General features: G+C 38.6%; 2 protein-coding genes and 1 long non-coding RNA gene across 7 annotated transcripts in view; 1 reads left to right on the forward strand and 2 right to left on the reverse strand.

Annotated features, from left to right (window-relative positions):
* The first annotated feature begins 8 nt into the window (after positions 1 to 8).
* On the forward strand, positions 9 to 10370 carry LOC131228176 (proline-rich receptor-like protein kinase PERK15). 3 transcript variants are annotated; one of them, XM_058224025.1, is made up of 9 exons: positions 9 to 1118; positions 1271 to 1413; positions 2385 to 2482; positions 3222 to 3493; positions 4616 to 5341; positions 6773 to 6921; positions 7028 to 7249; positions 9034 to 9183; positions 9795 to 10370. In XM_058224025.1, the coding sequence occupies exons 1-9, from the start codon at positions 935 to 937 to the stop codon at positions 10143 to 10145; spliced, it is 2295 nt and encodes a 764-aa protein (XP_058080008.1). In that variant the 5' UTR covers positions 9 to 934; the 3' UTR covers positions 10146 to 10370. The 3 variants fall into 3 exon arrangements, with proteins under 3 accessions (XP_058080008.1, XP_058080009.1, XP_058080010.1); XM_058224026.1 differs by having other exon boundaries at positions 9 to 1085; XM_058224027.1 differs by having other exon boundaries at positions 944 to 1072.
* On the reverse strand, positions 3120 to 10100 carry LOC131228179 (uncharacterized). Its single transcript, XR_009162744.1, has 2 exons — positions 9961 to 10100; positions 3120 to 4254 (listed from the first exon to the last, which is right to left on the reverse strand). It is a non-coding gene; the product is annotated as an uncharacterized LOC131228179 (long non-coding RNA).
* Positions 10371 to 14542: 4172 nt separating the features above from the next.
* Positions 14543 to 24878, reverse strand: part of LOC131228177 (vacuolar protein sorting 38-like) — a 52386-nt gene continuing 42050 nt past the window's right edge. For 2 of the 3 annotated variants that reach the window (XM_058224032.1, XM_058224028.1), the window contains one exon: positions 14543 to 15055. In XM_058224032.1, coding sequence (XP_058080015.1) covers positions 14939 to 15055 — 117 coding nt within the window. In that variant the 3' untranslated portion in view covers positions 14543 to 14938. Of the gene's footprint in view, positions 15056 to 21996; positions 22073 to 24878 lie in introns of all 3 variants that reach the window. The other variant, XM_058224031.1, reaches the window with a different exon arrangement.

A 24878-nucleotide genomic window follows, 5' to 3' on the forward strand; every position in this document is an offset into this window, starting at 1 on the left:
AGATGCTCGCCTGGATCAGCTGCCACCACTTTGCCATTCTCCGCCTCGAGTTAAGCACTCAACCTCTGACCGGATTCTCTTTGCCTGTGGAACCTGTGAAGGTAGTCTGTTTTTGAGCCTTTCTATCATCTGAATTATCGGGATCCTGGGTCTGTTTGGGCTCTTCTCGATCTCAATCTCAGGACAGTCGTTTTTCAGCTTTGGATATCATCTGTTGACTCAATTTCAGAAAACTGAAGCTGGTTTGCTACTTGTTCAAAATCTGTGATTCCAAAAATATTCATTCTTTTTCCTCCTTTTTCTTTTCATTAGAATATTCCAAAATCTGGTCTCCAAAAATCCACTGTCCAGAGAGCCTATAGATGAGATCTTGACATTAGAATTCCTCTGTTTCCGTAATCGAAAAACATGAATTCCTATGAACCACCTCAGATCTAAATCTTAGAGCAGGAAAAATCCATCTCCCAAAAACCAATCTGATATGCATTTCATTAACATTTTCAGAGCTCTACTTCTAAAATTGCACTAATTGCGCTGTATATCCCAGAAACTGAAGTCCAAAAATCACCAAAATCAAATAAAAAAGTATCCCCTTTTCTTGCGTTTCTGAAGTCCACACAGAGATAATACAGGCCCTAAAATCTAAAGGATTTAGATATCCCAAAATCAATCAGAAAATCCTAGAGTTCACCCTTTGCAGGAATTTTAGAACTGCCTACCAATCAAAATTCCAGCATTTCATACCTTTAATCAGTGAAATATCAGGTTTTCGGGCGACAAAGCCCAGATTTCACCTGACAACCATCCAAACCAGACGCTCAATTTCCATAGATCTTCTACTAACCTGTTCTTGATTAGTTTTGCCACGGATCATTGTATCAATACATCAACACCATAAATATCTACGGCCGGAGATCCATCAACAGGAAGCACCATGTCAGAGGCAGCCAAGAGGGTGGTGGTGATCCAGGACGCATCGAGAAACATCAGTTCGACCGCAATCAAATGGATCTTGCAGGGCTTACAACTTAAGCCCGGAGATGCACTCATACTCCTTGGTGTTCTTCACCAGGTTAATACTCCTAGTACGTTTCCTTTCACGGGAGCCACGAATCTTTGTAAGAATTCATGCTTTTCTCCTGAAATAGATAAAAAGGAACAGGAAAATAACACAAACAGAACAAACTCAGCCTAGCCTATCATAACAAATGGGTATTTACCATTCTTTTCTTTTTTCCACCTTTTTTTTTTCCACTTCCCTTGTTCTCAGTGGGATACAAGAGCAGAGTCGGCTCCAGCTCGATTGTCGGGGCGAACAAGAATATCATCAAAGAAGCAGTCACAAGGAAGATGGAAGAGTATCACAACAGCAAGTTAATCTCAGAAATTCGTAAGCTGTATGAAACAAACCAGGTTGTTACACAATTACGAGCCTAACTCTAGATCAGTTGTTTAGTAGTTCCAAATCATTCTGATATTGTTATGAATAGATTTTTTTCTATATATATAATTTTATTGAGGACCTTAATAACAGTAGAAGGGAGGGAGGTAGGCATCCAATGGCAGAATAGAATGTGCATTTATATGACAGAGAGAGAGAGAGAGAGAGAATGTGTGTGTGTGTGTGTGTGTGTGTGTGTGTGTGTGTGTGTGTGTGTGTTGTCCAAGCTCTTACAATAGCTAAACAAATGGCTGCCTCGACTGATTCCACCCTTAAGGACAGACAACGGCCAGTATAGGTATGCTGAAGCTAGTTCATATGTACACTCTCCTCCACTGACTCAATGGGTATGCACATTGAGTCTACATTTTTTACATGTCCAGGTGAGGAGCTTTAAGCAACATGCATATATGTAGAGCCAATCACCACACTATAACATGAACATACGACTACCATATGGATATGTTGAAGCTAGTAAATGTGACGACTCTCCTGAGCTTGCTATGCATACAAGTGCAAAGCCAATCACACCACATATAAAAGGTACATACAATTACTGTATGGATATTCTGAAGCCAGGACTTGTTCATACTCTTCTGAGCAGGTGTATGCACATCAATTTATAATATTACACTCATATGCACCTCCATGGGAATCAGTGTGGTTAATAGATTCTATCAAGCTATATTTATGGATATGAATGTAGAATCAATAACATAACAATAGTGCATGTAGATGTTTCATGCATTTGGATGGATCCATGTGGTGTACCTTGATTTTCAAGTTTCACTGAACCATGACACCACCTCAATGCAAACCATTACCCTTACATTTATAGCCTAGAAATAAAAAAATAAAAAAAATCCATCTCTAAGATGCAAATAGTGGAAAACATTGTGGGTGGTAACAGCTAATATGATTACCTCATGCATGAACTTCTCAGGTTGAGTTCAATGTAAAGGTGGTGGCTGCGGCTTCACCGAAGATAGTTGCTTTGGACATTGCCAAGAAATTAAGGGCTACATGGATAATTCTCGACAGGTCAGTCAGAATATTAGTGAAGATTTAAAACCTAATGGGACTTTCTCATGTCAATACAATACCCTTACACTTTCAATGAAAGACGGGTATTGATATGATCTGAAAAATACACGAAAATCACCGGGTTTAGAGTACTGATAGTTCATCTCAAAAGGCAATTACTTCTGTTATTACTTCAGCAGAAGAGTGTGTGGATTTCACAACTTTTCTGAGCATACTCAAGCTAAACTTACCACTTTACAGGTTCATATATGTCAAGATCACTTGACCCCCAAATCTCAGAGTCATGCAGCACAACTATACATATAGCATTTTAGCAATTTATTCTTATTGATTTATGGTTTTTATAATTTAAAATTATTTTTAGTAATAAAAGATTCGGTAATACAAAAGCTTCAGGTATGGCTGAGAAATATCCAACACAGGTCCCATACTCACACCATCACTTGTCATATCTGACATGGATACCATGAGGGATTCAAAAGATGCAGGATAATATATACAGTCCAAAGTCCAAAACTTCCTGCTAGGGAGCAAAAAGGGTTCATTAGACTTGGCTGTCGTATGTCTGAAAATGGCAAGATCAAAAAAAATTATAAGAAAGTTTTTAGATATGAACTTTTATCCTTAAACTCATAGCATTGGCAATTTGATAGTTTTATTCCAGAAATATTAGTGCTTTACAAGGGCATACAATCATCTTTCTATAGTTTCTTTCCTAACTCGAACAGTGTTGCAGACAGATGAAGAAAGATAAGAAATATTTCCTGGAAAAGCTATCATGTGGAATTTCAAGGATGAAGCGTGATGACAGTGTTGAAGAGTTGAGGGGCCCAAGAGACAGAGACACCAACAATATGCACACAGTTCGAAGCCGGAACAGTTCTGTGACATATGATGAGATGATACCAGGGACGCCTGATGATGAGACATCACCAAAGACAACAGATGATGCAATGAGACCAGGGACACCAGAAGATGATCTTTTCAGCTTGGAACTCTCTCCTAGGAGTAAGTCATCCATCATCACAATCAAAGTGGGATTTAGTCATAACACCCAACAAGTTTCAAACAAGAGGTTGGCTAGATTGCTTGCCCTTGTCGCTCCCCTTGTTGTTCACCTCTTGTGTTTCACCACCTGGGACGCAGACCATTCAATTAAGTAGCTCACAGTGTGGATGGAACACTTGGTAAAAATCACACCAATGGGAGATCTTTCAATCCATACAGAGCATGATAGGAAAAGAACAACAAGAGGAACAATTAGCAATATCATCAAAATTCCCCAAAAAAGTTAGAGAAAACAATTGACAAATTGTCTCTCCACCATGCAAAAAAGGAGAGAGGAAAAGAACGATGAGAACTTGGAATTATGTGAATGTAAAGACAATTTACCCTTATCAAAATTTAGGCCTGATTGAATCTTGCTCTTTAAGAACAGCAGATAATAATCGCTGAGAGGCCTGTGTATGGCAAATTTAAAACATCTTGGAATACAGGTGCTTTGACAATTTGTATGAAATTTTCCTAACGATGACAGAACAATGAGAAGATTTCTCTCCAATATCTTCTGCTTCCAAGAGAACCACACCTCAGAACAGGAATCTTCTAGCTGAGGTGTCACTCCTGCTCCTGTTTCTGGACCCATTCTAGCTACAATCACTTCCTCTACTGTGATTCTATCAAGACTTCATTGTCAAATCAATTTAGTGCTTGCTATATACAGTGTTGTGATTTGTGAATATACCATCTCTAACATGATTTCCCAAGTTCTGTGAACAAAAACCGTGTTAGTTTTTACTTAGATCAGCATACAAAACTAATATCAATGTAAGTTCCAGTCAATTTGAGTGCTGCGTGCAGATGAAAATATGTTGCAGGGAGCTTTCCAAATATATATGTTATAGGGAGTTACCCTATTCCTCTTGTATAGAGGATCTGCACATTATATGTGCACATATATCTGTGTGACTGTGTATGCCCTCCCAAGAGGCTCCTGGTTCCTGAATTTTCTGGATCTACTCTGCGAGTAGCAAAGCTGATCCTTTCCTGTTAATGATGCACATATATCTTTTTCCGTTTCTTTCTTCTTCTTTTCTCAAAGATCTGATCCAATAATCTGCTTGGTTCCAGTAACCAGGGGCGCATACAAGAATAGCTTGGTCAAAGAGCCCAGAACTGATAATGAGCCCCAATGGGGTAGCACAACAACATCCTCATTTTCTAAATCCATATCAAGTGAACTGCTCCAGTTGCTAAGCCCAAACATGAGAAACCCTGAGGCGTCATCAAGTTCCAGTTTTAATGAGGCAAAACATTTTCCCCTTGAGAACGAAAGCTACACAGACAGCAGATGTACAACTGCAGAAGATGAAATGCCAGATGCCATCCTAGACGGTCAAAAATTGGACCAAGCAGAAGCTAATGAAATATTGTATTCAGATCCAAGGCAAAGGCAGAGCAGCTTTTATGCTCGGGATTTTTTCATGTTTGGGCTTACAGTGAATTCTGTTTGTTCAGAATGTACGAATGAACGGCCAAAGATTGGATCAACAACAGATTTCACTTATGCGGAGCTTGAAGCTGCTACGAACAAGTTTTCCCAGGAAAATTACCTATCTGAGGGGGGATTTGGTTCCGTATATAAAGGGAAACTGAAGAATGGGATAATGATTGCTGTTAAGCAACATAAACACGCAAGTTCTCAGGGAGAGAAAGAATTTAAGTCAGAGGTACACGTACTAAGCAGGGCTAGACACAAGAATGTCGTCATGCTGCTGGGTTTATGTTCAGAAGGAAATCACAGGCTGCTAGTTTATGAATTCGTCTGCAACGGTTCACTGGACAGACATCTCTCAAGTAAGAACGAAGGAAAATAATTTACTGTGATTTTATCTTACTGCTTTTTTCCAAGAAGGCTATTGTTCTAGCATGGCCCTACCATGAGTCCACTTTTTTCACTCTGGGAAAGACTGCAGTTCTGTTTTTATTTTCCTTCTTTAATTTAGCAGTAGATAATAGGCAGTTAAATGTATCTAACCCTTGAAGTCTCCAAATCCATGAGATTAAAACCAAACTAGGTAGTTCTAGCATAGCAGCCCCTCCACTATAAAGATGCATTAAAGCTTCCATCATTATCAATTTCTGTAAAATTGAAAAGAAACCAAAAGCATAATAGTTCTATAATATATTTTCTTCTATCTACATAAATAACATCTTTTCAAAGTTGCATCTAAGGCTCTTCCATGTGAAACCTATAGAAAGGGGAGTCAATACATTGTTTCACGTTTTAAGTGCAGACATCATTCATTATTTCCATATATTCTCTTCCACGAATCCTAGAAATAATACACTATTAGATAATAACTCTAATTAACCTGTGATTGTACAACTTGAGCAATAAATAAGAAAGAATAAAAGAAAAGAAAAAAGACATCATTCATTGTTTCCATATATTGATTATATTCTCTTCCATAAATCCTAGAATAATACACTAGTAGACGATAACGCCAATTAACCTGTGATTGTATGACTTATTTGAGCAATAAGTAAGAAGAAAAGAAAAAGAAAAAAAAAAAGAAAACGAAAGAGTGCAAAAAGGTTAGCCCAAAAATGTTGCTCATATATATAAATCAACCAGGCTGATTCAGGACAATCAAGCAGTCACCTTGGAAGTAGAGCTTCATCAACATTTTGAAGAGAAGTTTGCCATTTTTTTTCTGAAGATACAAGCTAGATTTGCTTGAATATACCCACCAAAACACAAAACCTGGTAATAATTAGTCTCCCATCAAGAACAGAGATGGCTAAAATCCATGCCAACATTTAACAACCACAATGCAGCCCCATTCCAGTTTAAACTGAAGAAATGCTTAACAGCCCAGAATCTCAATGTCCTTCAGATATCGCATTCATTTTCTAGAAGTTACTTCACTTTTCATCAACTTGTAGATAAGCAACTCCTAACCAGAATGTTATGTGCACGAGGGAGATCTTTCAAAAGGATATTTGACTCCATCCAACAACCAAAAAAAAAAAAAAAAGACTTCAATGATTTGTCTCTTTCTGAATCTTCAAACTTGTGCAGAAAAGATTTCCCCATATTACTATTTCTATTAGATCATGTGATCTTCAATGTTTTACAAAAGAGGGCTCATGCCTCAACCTCAAGGACAATCACCTTTTGCCTTGGCTTTTGGCACCTTGTTTACATTTCAAGAACACTAGTCTTGCCCTTTCCACTATAAGATCTGAAGTCTAATCACAAAACAATTTGCCACACCGATGCAGAAAAAAGCCCCAAAACTCTGAGTTGGAAAGACAGGATGAAAATAGCACTGGGAGCTGCTAGAGGATTGCAATATCTGCATGAAAACAACATTATCCACAGAGACATGAGGCCCAACAACATTCTTGTAACCCATGATTACGAACCCTTGGTATTAACCTACAACTATCAAGCTCAAAGCTCAGAGAACTCATTTTTAGATGTAAAAATATTCAATATTTACACTGACTCTCATTTGATTGTTAATGTATTATTAGCTTGGAGATTTTGGACTCGCAAGAACTCAAAATGAAGGGTCAGATCACTCCTCAGATACTAGGGTTGTTGGAACTTTTGGCTATTTGGCACCTGAATACGCAGAAAGTGGGAAAGTTTCGACCAAGACAGATGTATATTCCTTTGGTGTAGTTCTATTACAGCTGATCACCGGTCGGACAACAATAGACAAGGAGCTCAGAGAGAAAAGTCTCATAGGATGGGTAATGATTTCATCATTGCATGTTTTCCTCCAAAAGCAGCACTGTAGTAACTGAAGTTCTTATAATCATTGTTCGAAGCATCTCCAATATTATTGAAATGTCTTCGATATTATCTGCATCTCTAACTCAGCGATACCAATAATACTAGTAGTATCATAAACTCTAGGTATCGACAATGTATCGCTAAATATCGCCAATATTTTTTACTGTGTAAATTCCAAGTGTCGTTTGTATTGCCAATGTATCGATATCACCAATGTATTGCCAATATTTTTTACAGTGTAAATTTCAGGTGTTGCTTGTATCGCTAGTGTATTGATGATATTTTGATAATATCACCAAAAATCTGTTTATTAATTTTTTTTTATTTTTTATTTTTAAATTCCGTTTCATTTTAAAAAAAAAAAATTTATGGGCGCATGGTTGCATGCAGTGCTCAATTTTGTCGACGATAATATCGCGATATTATTGTAATCATGGCATTTCAGCGATATTTCGATAATATCGCCAAAAATCTGGTTATTAAAAAAATTCCATTTCATTTTTTTTTAATGGGTGCATGGTTGTATGCAGTGCTCAATTTTGGGCAACATGAGCGATATCGAGACCATAATCTTTCATTTCCATTCCAGTTGTTGACAATTTCATGGGAAAATGTTGTGTTGTTGATATTCTGAAATATCGATGGATGTTTGGATGGATATAGGGCTGAAAGTTGGGCGGGTTCAACCCGATCGACCCGTGACCGACCCAACATTGGGTTGGGCTCGGACAGGATATCGGGTCTGATCTCAAGCTTGGGCTATATAAACACCAACCCGATAAAACTTGGGTTGGGCTCGGGTTGAGGTCTGGGGTTGCCCGACCCAACCCGAATCCAATCAATATATAAGCTATTTACAAATCATAATTGAGTGTCACCCAACCCGAACCCGATCAATATATAAGTTACTTACAAATTATAATTGAGTGTGGATCGTTTGTGTCAAAGGCACACTAGTGATGTCGGGTCTCATTTGTCCATGTCATTACCAAGGACTCAAGTTAACAAGATATGCCAGATTTCTCTCTCCCAAATAGATTGCATGTTATGCTACATGACTTTTAAAGGAGCAGTTGTCCTATATTTTAGCATGTTTTTTCAAAGAAAAAAATGAAGTTCTTTATGACGAATGATCACATATATAATTAATAAAATCATAGATACAAAAAATAAGTCCTATATTGAAATATAATAAACTAATGTAATAACGAAAATATTAGCACATATACCCGACCAACCCGATCAACCCGACCGAGCCCGCTTGGGTTGGGCTTGGGTTGAGAATTCCCAACCCTATGTTGGGTTGGGTTGGGTTAGGGTTGAGGTAAAGGAACCTTGGGTTGGGTTAGGGTTGAGCACCAACCCAACCCGCCCGACTTTCAACCATAGATGGATAGATGGGATGGTTGGACTGATTTCTTACGACAACACATGCTTTTAGGCCCTCATTAAATCAAACCTTATTATGTATGCGTTCTTTTTGCAACTTTTTTTTATTCCTAATATGCAAATATGTGTATTTTAGCATCTCTGAAGTATCACTGAAAATTTGCACCATTTTGCCCATGTTTTCCCAATGTTTCCCCACATTTTCAGTTATTAGCGATATCGTTATTGTTTCTGTATCCCCGACTAGCGAAAATTGTAGTGATACCGATACTTCGAACACTGCTTACAATAACATGTTAGTTACTCTTAATGAATTTTACTTATGTTCAGTTCTTTATCTTTTTACCAACAGGCACGACCACTTTTGAAGGAAAGGAAGTACCCAGACTTAATAGATCCTAGGATTCTGGACTCACATGATGTCCACCAACTCTTCTGCATGGTTCAGTTAGCTGAAAAATGTCTCCGCAAGGATCCTGAAAGAAGACTATCCATGGACAAGGTAAGCTTGAGCATAATTTCAGTACACAAGCAGCTGCATAAGTCACACTTTCAAAAAGAGAATCTACAGGGGAATCTATCAAACCTACAGGTCAGATGCCCAGGAAAGTAACTAAGAGAAGTAGAGAACTGTCCCTAACAGAGCCTATCTTGAGTTTAGAAATGAACTATAATCCATCCACTCATACAGTGATCATAAAACTATTGTCTAAAACTCCCACCTGCTGCTTTTCATTCTAAAAACTTCCAGCCAGTAAAATGCAGTATTTTTCTAATGTTCGCATGTTATTCATGTTTACAATTTACATTTCTGGAGACCCATGGTAGATGAACAGAAGCTAAGTTTAGAGGAATCCCATACAGTTAGGGACTAGGAAATCAAAGACAAACATCACTGTCAATACATTCGCAGATCATCAAAATAACATATTAGGATTTATGGTTGAAAATATTTTGAAGAAAGGGAAGGCTTGAAATCGTTTAAGAAAAAGGTCTCATGGAAGAAAATATTTAGAAGAAAACAATTCCGGCATAGAGTTCAATTCCCCTGTAGAATGAACTGTACAAACTGTGATATTTTCTCGACTACTTTATTGATTGTCACTGCTTCAGGTTGTGGGCACATTAGAACGCATACTCAAGAATGAAACAGTTAGTGGCATTGAAGATTTCTCTCCAGCCAACTCGGATTCAGTAAGTAGCATCCCAGAGTATAATGATACACATGCAGACAACGAAACAGTTGCAGAAGAAAGGCGGTTTAGTCCAGAATTATCACCAGTCAGTAGCAGGAGTCAGATGAGTGAAGCATTTTCAACAGCATCTTCAGCAAAAACCTCTTCGACATCAAACACATCCAAAAGCTCCAAAAGTTCAATTTCCAGAGGTAGAAAAGGACACAGAAATAACAGAATGGAATCTGGAAGCCAACCACAGTTCCCTTATGGCAACATGCTCAATTAATATAATGTTGGAAGGATTCTATTCTTCTGTGCAGTTAGTGATAGTTCCTGAAAGAAAACTTGCAGTTTTTGTTTGCCGAAGAAACACACGATCTGTCGAGATAAACTTTGCATTTATTTAAAAGCAAGCCATTTAAGCAGTCATAAAAAGTGTACAAGAAAATCTGTAAACTTGCTCCCATATTATTGTTCACTGAAGAAAGGAAGCCAAATGATTTATCATGCAGGATCCAAGGAAATTAACCAGCAAGAAATATGATAGGGTTTTGCCAATTATGATACCTAAATAGCATCAATGGGGATGCAAGATGTTGTTTTCTCCATTTCTCATTCAAACTAAAAATACCTCATAAGCAGTAGCCTTTTTAATTGCTTGCTCTAATGCTGACCAATTTGTAGCAATTGGGCTATTATCAAATCAAGCATCCAGAAAATAAAAATAAAATTCAGGAGTGTGAACATAAAAATGCCTCCCTCCCCCTCCTCCCTACAATATGGTGTCAAAAAGATAAATCCTAAAGATATGCCAACTCTGGCTCTCAATGGGATGGCAATGAGAGGCATTTATAGTCAAAGATTTTCTTTTTTCCTTCCATTAATTTCTCTGCAGGCAGTTCTAAAGGAGCCCCAGTAGAGTTAGTCTGCTGGAACCTAGAGATACATGCAATGCACAGAAAAAGGCAACATCGACCTTCTCAAGTACCAACAACCACAGGAAATAACTTACTGGATCCCAACTTCTCCAGATAATACTCTGTAGGATGTCCCAGTGGAGAGCAGGGGCTCAAATTTGAAATAAAAGCAAAACACCAGCAATTCAGGGGAATTTGTATTTGATATGAGACAGAATGCGTGCTTGAGCCCATAACAAGTTTTATTTACATGGATAACAATGGATATATTAAGGAAAGAAATAAGAGAGCATACAACAGCTTCCCTCCATCCCTCTGTATTTTATTTGTCTGTCTTTTCTTTTTTTGGTTTGGATTACATTGTCAGTTGAGACTGGAACCAGTACATCAATTGGACATGAGAATAGGCCATGGACTAACCAGCTCAACTAGCAAGCTGGATGCATGAATCCATACCACGTTACTGGCAAAGGCCATATACCTAATCCATAGCTTTTCAATAACTTGTGAAAATATCTACTCGCTATGCTTCTAAACTCTACAATAATATCTACCCACATTCCAACAAAAACTAGCAATAATTGCAACACTTGAATTTAGCATGTGACAATTGCGGGAATAATGACAGGCAATTCAGTCATTTTTGAAATGTTAAACACCAATAAAGTCATGCACAATGCGGTGGTAGATCAAGCGGATTAGCGATGTGGAGAAATATCTGTAAATTAGGAGATACACCCAAAGAGGAAAGGGAAAAATGCCAAAGGATCCATTCAATTTTAGTGACAGCCAAAGGATCAGTTTCTAGAAGGACACTAGGATGGGAAAGGCTTTTTCTGCTCTCTTTCTCGCACCTTGCATGAGAAAAGCTCATATAAAGGACTCGAACCAATCTATTACATCTTCCTATGGAATCTTAAGAAACACAACATCATTGAATTCAACCAACTTATGGAACAATGCATATGGTGCACTTCCTTAGGGAAAAGGACAAGGATAGGTGGATTTGAAGAGGTACACCGAGGAGGAGGAATTTCCTCTTAAGGAATTTATCTGCTCACAACAGTTGCATATGGGGCACTTCCCTAGGGAAAAGGATAAGGATGGGTGAATTTGAGAAGGGTCCACCAAGAAAGGATTCCCTCTTAAGGCATTTCGGTGCCCTCTTCAAGAAAGGGACAAACCCCTCAAGTTCTTGTCTGGGGCAACCCAGTTCCCCTAAGGTGGCGACTTTTTCTTAGATGGCAACTACAACATATGTTTCTTGTGAAAGCTGTGAAGGAAATGGTTGACCGCCTCTTCTTGCATTGTCCTTTACCTATAGTGCTTGGGTGGTGAATGATTCAACATCAATGGAACTGTCACCCTGAGAGAGAGAGAGAGAGAGAGAGAGAGAGAGAGAGAGAGAGAGAGAGAGAGAGAGAGAGGCCCTTCTTGTAGGTCTGTGGACCTTTTGGATGGAAAGAAATTCTCGCTGCTTTGATAATAAGAAGAGTTCGGTCAAGGGGTGATGTAGAGTGACCCCATGTATTAGGGAGTGGAGGCCTTGGTCTCTTAGGGTTGGGTTTCAATTTCCCTGCTCCTATATCTTTTCTTCTTCTTTTCTGCTTTTGCTGTCTTTCTTCTTCTCTTTTCTTTTGGCTAATAAAATCTTATCACATTTCGAAAAAAAAATAAAAATAAAAATGTTTCCATTTTACCAAACATTCCTGAAAAACCTTCTCACATACTTAAGAAACATGGTTTCCAAAATTTGAAGGAAAAGGAGTGGAAATAAGCCCTTCCACCATCTCGAATGACATGGAGTTTCTCCCATTGACTTTCTCACTTCTTCCATCCCCATTTTCCTTCTTAAAGTCGGAAACTCTTCTCTTTTGTAGATTGAAACGATGACATAGGGTTGCCTGAAGGACAACGCTTCTGAGTTCCTTAGTTGGGTGCGGCTAAAGGCTGAAGGAAAAATTTGAATGGGCCTTAGTGTTTAGGTTGTGTCTAGGCAAATAAGGCCTTGTAGGATGTGGGCCAAATGTTGACCCAAATGCATTTTAAAACATCAACAATGCTGGGCAACTAGGACTGCACCCAACAACCAATGGCAAGAGCCAATTGGAATCCCACAAAAAAAAAATTACCCAAGTTGAGTTTCTCAATGGCATGAGAGAACAAGACCAAGAGGGGGACCGATTTTGTCCAAGCCTCAGGACCTTTCTAACTGAGAGGCCAAATTTTGTGGCATGTGCTCCTACCACAATTGGGTGGCAAATCTGGAATTAGCGACAATATAAGAATCTTCAAGGAACTTTCCTCCTCGTCACAGCGCATGAAAGTTCCAATAAGTATTGTGCCTTATCCCTGGAGAATTGAAAGGGATGTCTGGCTGCCTGCTCCTAATCTTGGTAGAAATTGGGTCTGGCATCCAAGGAAAGGCAAAACCCAGTAATCCTAGCAATTCCAGGATTGTTGGTGACTTATCAAAACCCGAGAGAGAGGGGGGGGGGGGGGGGGGGGGAATGAAAACAGAACCACGACCGGTGGTAATTGAAAAAGAGCTAGTAGTCTTTGGACCAGCTGCCCTTCAGTACGTAACTGAGTGGGAGTACTGGCAAAGAAAACAGGCGTTGGCCTTTACGCAACTCCCTGATCATTGAAGATGATTATCAAAATCCTATGCTTAGGCACCCAGAAAAAGCCCCAAACAATGGAAGTTGTCTTCTACTCTAAATGAAATCAAGGATATGAATCAATCCTTAGAAGCTTCATTTAGGCACATACCTAGGGAAGCCAATTCCATATCGGATTCCCTACCAATAGATGCAGTCCTTAGTACTTCCCAGTGTTCTAAGTATCAGTATTGCAACAAGTTTCGTTGGCCAGGGATACAGAAACAATATCGATATTGCCGATAATATTGCTAATAACCGGAAATGCAGGGAAACATGGGAAAAATGGTAGAATTTTCAGCAAAACTTCAGGAGATATTAAAATGTACATATATGCATATTTAGAAATAAAAAAAATTACAAAAAGAAGGAATGCATAACAAGTTTCCATTTAATGGGGCTTTAAAAGCATGTGTTGTTGTAAGAAATCAGTCCAACCATCCCATCCGGCCTATTTAACCATCCAACCTTCCATCGATATTGCAAAATATCAATAACATATGATATTTCAACAAGAAATCATCAACAATTGGAAAGGAAATAAAAGATTGTGGTTTCAATATCGCACGTGTTGCGATATCGATAATATCGAGATATTATCAATATTATCAATAACAAATTGAACACTACATACAACCATGTGCCCATGAAAAAAAATTTGAAATAAATTTTTTTCTAATAAACAAAAATTTGATAATATTATTGAAATATCGTCGATACACTTATGATACAAGCATTACCTAAAATTTACATAGTCGAAAATACTGGTGATACTGGCAATATTGATGCATTGGCAATAGAAGCGACGCCTAAAATTTACATATTTGAAAATATCGGCGATTACATTAGCGATATTGATACGTTGGTGATACTTAGCGATACATTGCTAATACCTGGAATTTCTTATACTACCAACGTTATCGGTATCACTACCAGTGTTAACGGTATCGTTGAGCTAGAGATAAAGATAATATTGAAGATATTTCGATAATATAGGAGATAATTCGAACACAGGTACTTCCTGAGATAGATGACGTGCATCCCTTACACTGACATATTATTATTATTATTATTTGGGGGGGGGCGGGGTGTTGCAATTTGTTCGCCTTCTTAACATTCCAATACATAATGAAGTTAGTTTCCAATGATACAACAGACAACCCATCTTACTTTACTGCAACAAATGTAATCACATCTCATTTCAAGATTGCAAGCTCCCATCAACATTGCACGTCTTATGCACATCAATTCCCTTTCCAAGGTGCAACTCCACATAAATTCACCTCTTCTCAACATGGTAGGGCCAAATAATATATTATAGTAAAAGAAGGCAATCCAATAAGCACGACAGACATTTCTGCAAATACAGCTTCTTCCAGGACCTTATAATAATAAGGTGCTACACAAAAATAGCACCTACCAAGAAGTACAAACTAAACTGGTCTTCATGAAATAAGCAGCAGCAGCTAACATTAATGGTTAACACTTCAAAGCAGCAGAGATCATTTATCTACAAATTCCTGAGACTGAATTGTCCTCAAAAGCTCCCTCAAATTAGCCAATACATGACGTGGCCCCAAACTTTGAATGCCAATATAGTTCAAAAGCTGCTCTAAATCCTACATAGACCAAAATAAATAGTAAGACACATTTAAACAGAACATGGAAATTAAAGCAAAATTAGGAAATAGCACAATCCATAATGCAAACATATCAACACGCAGAGCATTTAATTGTGATAGTGTGAGCAGGTGACAACTGACAACAAGACATTAAATAATTCGAGAAGAAAGATTTTTGAAGACTCAAGCATAGATCAGAATGTCTCCAAGATTAATCAAACAATCTAAAAGAAACTTGTTTTGGACAGAGCCATCTCACTAGAGTAACATGAAATGGGTACATGCACAGGTCGGATCCAACCATATATTGGGCCCTTTCAACGGATGGTGTATGATTAAAAGATCATTCCTGTCAGGTATTCCTATGCATATGATCAGTGGAATAAAAACAACGATAGACAAATATTCTGTAGGGTAGATTACAGAAACTCACGTACAGGATTGTCTAATAGACTTGATTTTTGAAACATAAGCTATCCTCACAGAGGCCAAATAGAAAGATGGACCTGATTGATAATTCAACTTGCCACATGTACTGTGGAGCAATTGCTCTATTTCAATTCTTGAGGCTCTACCTTATCACTCTTATGGATTAAACGAAGGTAGTTAAGACTATATGGAGGAACCAGCAAATGTCATACTTGTATATGATCGGTGCCACCTAATGAATGGGCTTGCTTGATTTTTGAGTCAGCGCATGTTAAGATGCCCATAGATCTTAAGAGTGGGTTCCGCCTATGAATGAACCCATATCAAATACCATAAGCATTACCTTTCATATATGTGTGACAAACACTGGATCATCCTAAGTTTAGATCATAACACATATATAGTGTTGGATTTGAACTTTGAAATACAGTGGAATATAAAGTTTTTCAAAATCCATCTTAACTAATCTATTCCCTAGGAGCCTGTAGTGATAAATCTTAGATTTCTATTATTAAAAACCAAGATGAATGATCAAGACCTTACATTGGTGTGATTGAATCGTGTAGACGATTTTTCCATGAAGAAGTTGTCAATGCCAAGGTATTCTGCAACGGCAACCGCCAATACCATCACGATATGGGCTATAACAGCCATCGTGGCCCTTATAATGGCCGTTTTAGCCTTTTAAAAAATAAAATAAAATAACCCACATATGCACCATAATGGGCTGTTATGGGGCTTTTTCCGTAACGGTCATTATGCCATTACAACATACCATGGGACTCAATGCAGATCCTCTACACTGAGAGGTCTCACAACAATCTACCTTAGGTGGGAAAGATCAAAAAGTTGTGATCTACTCCATTGGTGAGGGTCGAAGGAAATGCATGATGTCCACAAGGTGGACCCCACACGTTCCACACATGCGAATGGAGAAGAGAAGATGGAAGGAGAAGAAGGGATGGATGATGCACTCTTTCTTTCTCTCTCCCACTGACACCCAAGCAAGGGAGGGACATCTAGGGCTCTCCTGGTTTCCTCATCTTTGAGATAGGATCCAATTTATAAGGAGTTATGGTTTCAAGTGCACACAGGTATTGTGCACTACCATCCTATGAACTTCCTTGTACCCTATTGTGAGGGAAGTCCGTTGATTTGCCTCATCATGCATATATTCATGATCTAATCCCTCCACAATCATGGTGATATAAAACCCATGTTGATCAAGTAATGGACAACAAATCAAGGTCATCGGGTCATCATTGAATCCGGTCAAAACAGTTTTAACGGTTAAAACAAAACTTTAATGGTAGAAAACCTTCGAAAACTCGTCTAAAACCTTTGAAGTGCAAGGCCCTATGGTAAAACTACTTAATAACCCCTAATCTAATGAAATCTAGCCATATAACAAGTCCCTAGGTAAAACCAATGGATCATATGTTAGCCCGACCAAGAATCAATGAATCATGAAGGACTACCAAGTACCACCCACCTTCATTGGCCTCCAGAAAACCTCATAAAATGAGCTAACACCAAGTCAAGATCATGACCCTTACACGTCATCAAGGCTAAAGATTGATCATCTTTCATACACTATCAAGTCCTTGATCATATAATCATACTCCAGGCTAACGGGCCGCCGAACTACTGAATTGAACTCGATCCTCCAATGTAAGTGTCTAAAGGTCCAAAACCAAGATCCTGAAACCATGGCACACTTACACTCCAGTGTAGGGTAAGGCCAAAGGCATAACCGAAACCAAGTCGGCTCCTGATGGTAGAAAACTTCCATGCTGACACAAGTTAGTCCCCTCACATAGGACGATTGTACATCTCAAAGTATGATGTCCATAGATGCGTCCTAACTTCTAAGCAAATATGTTGATCATGGCTCAATATGGTACTGAAATCCATAGACCACAACTATTATCGGTCAATGACCACTGTGTCTAAGCTCAAGTTCCCAATGACCAAAGGAATCAATTCTCACATAACCCGCATTAAATAAGTATTTAAGGCAACACCAGACATTATCTAAGGCATATTACATTGTCCAAAAGAAATGACGGTCATTGTCCAAAAGAAACTATGGTTATCAAGATCAATGGCTAAGAACGACCTTATCACATCCATGCAGCCAGTGGATTAGGGCACACATTGGTATCTAGGGCATACTTCAAACAATCTCCCACTTGCCCTAAAACCAATTTGTGCTCAAATCCATCAAGATTGCATGTCGAATGAGACTTCTTAGCCAAGACGATTAAGGAATCATATTGAACCTCTTATACTCTTATAATCTATCTTTGTCTCTCTAATGGCAACTCCCATTGTTTAACACACCTAGCTAGACACCACTAGTTCCACAGTTGCCAAACACACACCATGCCTTTTTATCACCTACAACTATAGTTCTTTTAAGAACTTACTTTGATCCATGAGAGAGAAAGGGGTCGTTTGGTAGTGTGGATTGACCCGGGGGGGGGGGGGGGGTGTTCATTGGAGGGTATTTTGCATCCAGGAGTCGTTTGGTAGCATGGATGGAGGGTATTTGGAATCCAAGGGATTGCCAATCCTCAGTTTTATTGGGTTTTGCAATCTCTCCCTTTTGCTAAGATTACCAATCATCTCCCTTTTTTACACATTTTTAAAGGCGGGACAATCACACGTGTAACATAGGTGTCGCTAAGCTACTAATCCACTATACATGTGGCCTGCTGATGATATCCCAAAACAATGAGATAATCAACTGCATAACTAAAATTACATCAATAGAATGATATGAACGGTCCAAACATTGGCCATGTAAATCAACAGTTAAAAACCATTCGTAGTCGCTTGGTTGTGATCCCATGCTTCTGGCCCATTAAAGGATTGGAATTTCATCAATTTTTTGCCAAACTATATATTTCAATGGGTTGATTACAATCATTGTGTCAACCATCACATATGTACACTAATTAGGGATATTAAAGTTGATTTTAGTAATTAAATTTAAACTCCTGTAAATATATTACATAATTTCAATGCATTGCTATTTTCGTATTACATGGATTCTAAATACCAGTTGTCAAACACAATTAAAAGATTGGGAATCACCATTGATTATGATTCCCCTTGATTTGGAATCCAAGTATTTGAAATCCGAGCTCCCAAATGAGCACAAAACCTTCCACGCATATAGCACACTTGGATTATTACATAACTACCCAACATATCACATGCTAAACGACAGTGCTACCTCACAAGCAACATAACTAACTCCACACTTGACATATCATCATGAGAAGCATATACATCCGCATAGGTGGAAGCAATTCCCAAGGTCGTTTTGACATGAACACCCTCCAATGAAAGCTAGGGTCATTACGGTGTCAATTTTCCTCCTACTAAGACATTCATCTCAAGTTTGATACTATGTGCAAAAGTGCACTATAAAGATCCTAATGAGTTGGATTGATTAAGCCTTTCGACATACATCCCTTGGGTAAATTGGAATTCTTTGAATACCGCCCCAAATACAATCATCTTGATAGAAAAATAATCACACTAATAATTATCCCTTTATTATTATCTTGATTAGCATCCCATCTTTAGTGCTCACGATCAAGCGAGGTAAAAATGTCATTTATTCATTCATGCAATGCGATTGTCAGAACCACGCCATATTTATGATTCATCTAGTATCACTGAGTAATACATCCAAGGCCATCACTCTCATCACTACTATCTAGCATACTATCCAGCACATGGGTGGTGACATTAAGGATCAAGATATGTGATTGATAACAGCAACCCGTCCACAATGACATCTGATCAAACATCAAGATATGTGATTGATAACAGCAACCCGTACGGGTTTGTACTAGGATGTCATCAGTGGAATTCATGCAACTGTCGCATGATATCTCTCTTAACATCTATGGATGGAATCCAGTGCCATAATCCCTACCACGAGATACCTCAAAGAGAGGAAAGTACTACCAAGGAGGAATAATCATGATATCTCGCATAACATTCTCAGCATGAATTATACATAAGACGATAGATCAACACATAGTACTACCAAGGAGGAATAATCATAACTGATCACATAAATAATTAAACAACCGTTTCTTAAAACGAATGGATAATGGTAACCAGTCTAGTAAAACCAAACAGTTTATCCTGGGTCATTGACCCTAACACCTTCACTAGCACTATTCTACTATTTTGCTTCTTGTCCTAGCACACCCCTCTACTCCTAGCCCATTGCATGTTCGTCCTTTGCTTCACTTTCCATTTTATACCTTCTGACTCTATGCACGTGTAAAGTCTAGCAGTCTATCAAATGATACATTAAGTATCACTCTTTGGGTTTCATTAACGGTGAGAGGAGAGAGTTGTACATATTGGCTTCTTAAGCGAATTGCTTCTTGAAGACAGCACAATTAGCATTAAAGTAGCCTTGTTTCCCACAATGCCAGCATGCCTTCTTCCCTTTACCTTTGACATTCCATTTCCTTTGTTACCTGTAGGGTTACATACTCCTTTAGGGTAATTGTTCTTACCACCATGATCTTCGTTCCATTTACGCTTCTAAGTATTGGGCTTGCCACTAGAGGAGCTCTCAGTTAACTGTACCACATACCGCTTTTAACATATCGTATTGTTGGCCTCAAAAAGAAGCAATTGCTTGTCCTACTTCTCCTCATTGTATTTGAGTTCACTCATATTGTAGCCGTCGTCAATGAATCTGTTATACATAGGTATCAATGACAAGAGGATAGCATTCACAATGGTACCCTCTCCTTTGTCATGCCTAATGATCTCAAGCTCATTAGTGATTTCAAGTATTTTCATCACATACTTGCTCACTAATGTGCACTAATGCACCCTCGTTGAGTTTTGTGTTGTGTAGTTTCCTTTTGAGGGCTTGGAACTGAGTGTTGATCTAGGAATATATCCCTGGGGCCCCAGCATTTATCATGTTCCATAGTTGATTGTGAAGCACATCAGCCATAGAGGCCGGGATGTACACTTCGACCACCTCATTTTCTCTTTCCCATTTAGCGTGTTTAGCAGAGACAGCCAGAGGTTCATTATCAACCTCAAGGTTAGGCTTGGGAGAAGGAGGCTCATAAATGACGTACAGTACTCGCTCAAAGGTGAGTACCAATTTGAGCTTTTGAGGCCAGATTATAAAGTTCTTCCCAGCTTCTCAAATGTAATGATGAACACAGTGAGTAGGAATGTAAGATGATTAGCTGATCAAGATCTGTTTAACAAATATTTTTTTGGTAGTTTACCAGATTTGCTGACAGAGACAGCAATACAATCAATACTACGCTTGAGTACAAACATCAGAACCTCATGAATAATTCATGATCCTGAAACAAAGGGATCATAATAATACAGCAAAGTCTGGATTTTCAGTAAGAATTTGTTCTCTACCGATGTTTAAGTACCTAAGAATATGTATTCTGCCCTCATCAAACCCACAAACATTTTAGATCCTTCTAGCTGAATGGAGACCATGTACTGCAAACTTGAGAAAAGGATTCATTCTGTTAATAGCTTTCTCACATGTTTATTTACCTACGTGCAAATGCAGCTCCAAATACCAGGGTAATATTTCGTGCCTTGCAGGCTACTGAAACTAGAAGCAAGTTTGCCTGAAATTCATTCTATAAAGAAGACTCGTGCAAATTGTATCATAAGAATCAGATAAGAAATCACTAGCAAATCACACCTTTTTCTGCCTACAGGTACATTTTTTATAGTCAAGCTGGGCTCAAACCTGAGGCCCCAATGTTGAAATAATGCCTGCAGGGAAAGGTCGTGTAAAGTCCGGATGATGCAGGCGCGTTGAGGAGGCCAAAAATAAGGAACCATAAAGGTTAAAATGCGAACTTGTGATACCCTTATCTTTCACTTATTTCCTGGGCCACTTCTCTTCTTCTTCTTTTCTTTTCTTTTTAAAATTTTTGAAGGGTAATGGAAATTTTATTAAAGGCCCGCTTGCAAGCAAAACGGGAAAAGAATACAAGAAAGGGATCCCAATGGGATTACAGCCCTGAAACTGACACAATAAGAAAAGGATCCCAATATGCAGTATCTGTTCCTGGGCCACTTCTCGGGTGCTAAAAAGCATCAAATGATGAGAAAGTGGCCAAATTCACTAAAATTTCAAAGAAAGGAGGGAGGGAGAGAAAGCATCTGCCCACAGTTTTTTTTGGTATACTCCTAATTATCTCGATCTGTTGTTAAAATTCAGTTGTTGTGCTGCTCCTTACATATTACCAACCATAAGCACACTAGGAAAGTCAACCATCACAATCTACATCTTTTCCTGCCCCAAGGCCCATGGTCCCAAGCTAAAGGCATGGGAATACCCTACCATTTCAAACAAAGTGACAACCTGGTGCTACACCACAACACGTAGATACAAGCAATAGAGATATGTCCATTGTCTCATCACTTCTAAGGCACACAATGCAGCCATTGGTGATTAATATGTTCCTACTCACTGGATGGTCTATGTCAGATTCCTTCCCCACCAGCAACTTGAGGGCAAGAAGAAGTAGGACCTTGATATGATATCCACTGTGACAAATATTGCCGAGATTGTGAAAATATCATGATTTTTTTAGAGAGATCTTAATCAAATCATTTTTAAGAATAATAAGCAATATTATCATGTAATATCAGGAGATTTACAGAATCTCAGCAGTTAAGAATAATCAAACAATATTATCGGGTATGGGATTCTATCCTCTTCATTCAAGATGCAGTGGTCCATGCCCACTTTGGTGGATAGTTTTTTGAAGACAGGTCATGGGTTTGTCTTCCAAAGCAAGCTCAAGCGAAATGGCAGATGGCGAGTTTTCAAAATCCAGTAACGTGACTCCTTATTAGCTGAGTTCTAAAAAGGGGATTTTTTATACTCTGGTGGCATCAATGTTCGAGTTGTCGGTATCGCTACAAGTTTCACTGGCCGGAGATAAAGATATAATATCATTATCGCCGAAAACCGAAAATGCAGGGAAAGGGGGAAACATGGAGAAAATGGTGGAATTTTTCAGTGAAACTTCAGGACATGCCTAAATACACATATTTACATATTCAAGAATGAAAAAATTGCAAAAAAAAAAATGCATTAAATAATAACTTCCCATTTAATGGAGGCCAAAAGGCATGCGTTGTCGTAAGAAATCACCACTGTAAATTATATGACCCGAGAGCATTGATCATTTCTCAAGTTGATACTCTGACGAGTGAGATAGTTCATACACGAGCACTAAGTACATGTAATTCAATCAAACCGCCCAAATCGTGGGCCCCACTTTAGATGGGCTACAGAACTCATTACAGGAATCAAACCACCCAGTTCATACACGCTTCAGAACTCATTATAGGAATTTTCCAATCAATCTGATTTTAGGACATGACTTTTGTGGGTCCCACAGTTTCAACGGTTCAGTAAAAGTTCTGTGTACGGAGGTGCGCAAAGCGGAAGCAGATTGGCTGGTGTACCACACACCAACTATATAGCTATTGTATACATGTCGTGCGAAGACGAGCACTGACGCTCCTCTTGTACGAACGGTTCAAAGTAGATCAAAGTTACATGGGCCTACAGTGATGTATTTATTATATCTATACCGTTCATCTATTTTTATAGATCATTTTAGAGCGTAATCCCAAAAATGAACCATATCCAAAGATCATCTGGACCACACCACAAATAGCAGCGGAGATACTGATTTTCACCGTTAAACAATTTGTAGGGCCCGCCATAACATTTATTTTCCATACAATCTGTCCATAAGGTCACAAAGGCCATAATGAAGAGGAAAAACAAATTTCATATTGATCCAAAACTTCTGTGACCCCAAAAAGGGTTTCAATGGTAGACGTTTAATCTCCCATTGCTTCTTTTTTTTTCAGTGTGGTCTACTTGATAGTTAGATCTATCTTATTTTTCGTCTCAAGCCTTAAGACGAGCACGCCAAATGGATGGACAGTTTGGATATAACACATACCTCATGATCAGACCCACAGAACTTGCTGACGTCAATACACCAGATATATAGCTGGTGTGAGGTACACCAGCCAATCCGGTTCCAGTAGGAAGCGGATTGCGTACTGAGTTATTCAGTACCCTTAGCGTAGTGAGTAAAAATTGTGGGGTCCACCGTTATTTATTTATTTCATCCACTCCGTTCATCCATTTTAACACATAATTTTATGGCTTTACCACAAAATGGAAGAATATAAAAAACTCAAGTGGACCACACCATGGGAAACAGTGTGATTGAACCTCTACCATTGAAAAATTTGTGGAAGCCATAGAAGCTTTTCATCAAACTAATATTCGTGTTTACGCTTCATCGAGGTCCGTTCGACCTTATGAACAGGTTGTATGACAAATAAACATAATTGTGGGCCCTAAGAAGGTTTCAATGGTGGAAATCATTATTCCACACTGTTTCCCGTGGTATGGTCCATTTGAGCTTTGGATTTACTTAAATTTTGGGATCAACCACTAAAATTAGCAGAAAAAATGGATAAAAGGTGTGGATAAATCACATACATTAACAATGGGCCCAAATGAGTTGACTCATTACCATAAAAGCGTACTGAGTAACTCAATACGCAATCCGATTTAAAAAGCCTCACCACTGGTCCATGCTCTGTGGTCCCACCATGACACATCTGTTTAATCCATTCCATCCGTCCATTTTTCTAAGTCATTTTATGATAACAATCCAAAAATGAGATGGATCAAAATCTCAAGTGGACCACACAATGTTGATTGAACATATACAGTCTACCATTAAAAACTTCCTGCGGGCTACGAAAGTTTTGGATCAAGCTAAGATTTCTTTTTTCCCTTCACCCAGGTATGTAAGACCTAATCAATAGCTTGGATATCAAATAAACATTACAGTGGGTCCCAAGAGGTTTTAAATGGTGGACATTTAATGACTACTATTTTCCCGTGGTGTGGTCCACCCAAGTTTTAGATCTACCTAATTTTTTGGATCAAGCTCTAAAATGATATTTAAAAATGAATGGACAGCATGGATACAATAGATGCACATTGGTGGAGCCCACGGAGCACCGACCTACACCATCAAAGCCAAACCCCCATTTAAAATGAAATCCGATCCCCAATTTCTGTATAAACCCTGAAAATCCTCTCCTTCCCACCAAAATCTCTAGATTTTCAACTCGAAAATGCCTCTCCCTCATCCCAAATTTAAATTTATTTTTTTTAAAAAAAAAACCTCTATTTTCCAACAAGATCTCAAGATTTTCATAGCCCACAAGCCGATTCTTTTCTAAAGAAGCTGCCAGAGGATTTTTCGACGGAAAAACCGATTTTTTTTGGGGTTGAATCTTACCG

This window comes from Magnolia sinica, chromosome 15 (assembly GCF_029962835.1).
Source record: "Magnolia sinica isolate HGM2019 chromosome 15, MsV1, whole genome shotgun sequence".
Taxonomy (NCBI): Eukaryota; Viridiplantae; Streptophyta; class Magnoliopsida; order Magnoliales; family Magnoliaceae; genus Magnolia; species Magnolia sinica.

Coding starts and splice junctions, on each gene's coding strand:
- LOC131228176 (XM_058224025.1), top strand. CDS start 935: ATGTCAGAGGCAGCCAAGAGGGTGGTGGTGATCCAGGACGCATCGAGA. Junction 6,922..7,027: donor CCCATGATTACGAACCCTTG/GTATTAACCTAC, acceptor ATGTATTATTAG/CTTGGAGATTTTGGACTCGC. Junction 7,250..9,033: donor AGAAAAGTCTCATAGGATGG/GTAATGATTTCA, acceptor TTTTACCAACAG/GCACGACCACTTTTGAAGGA.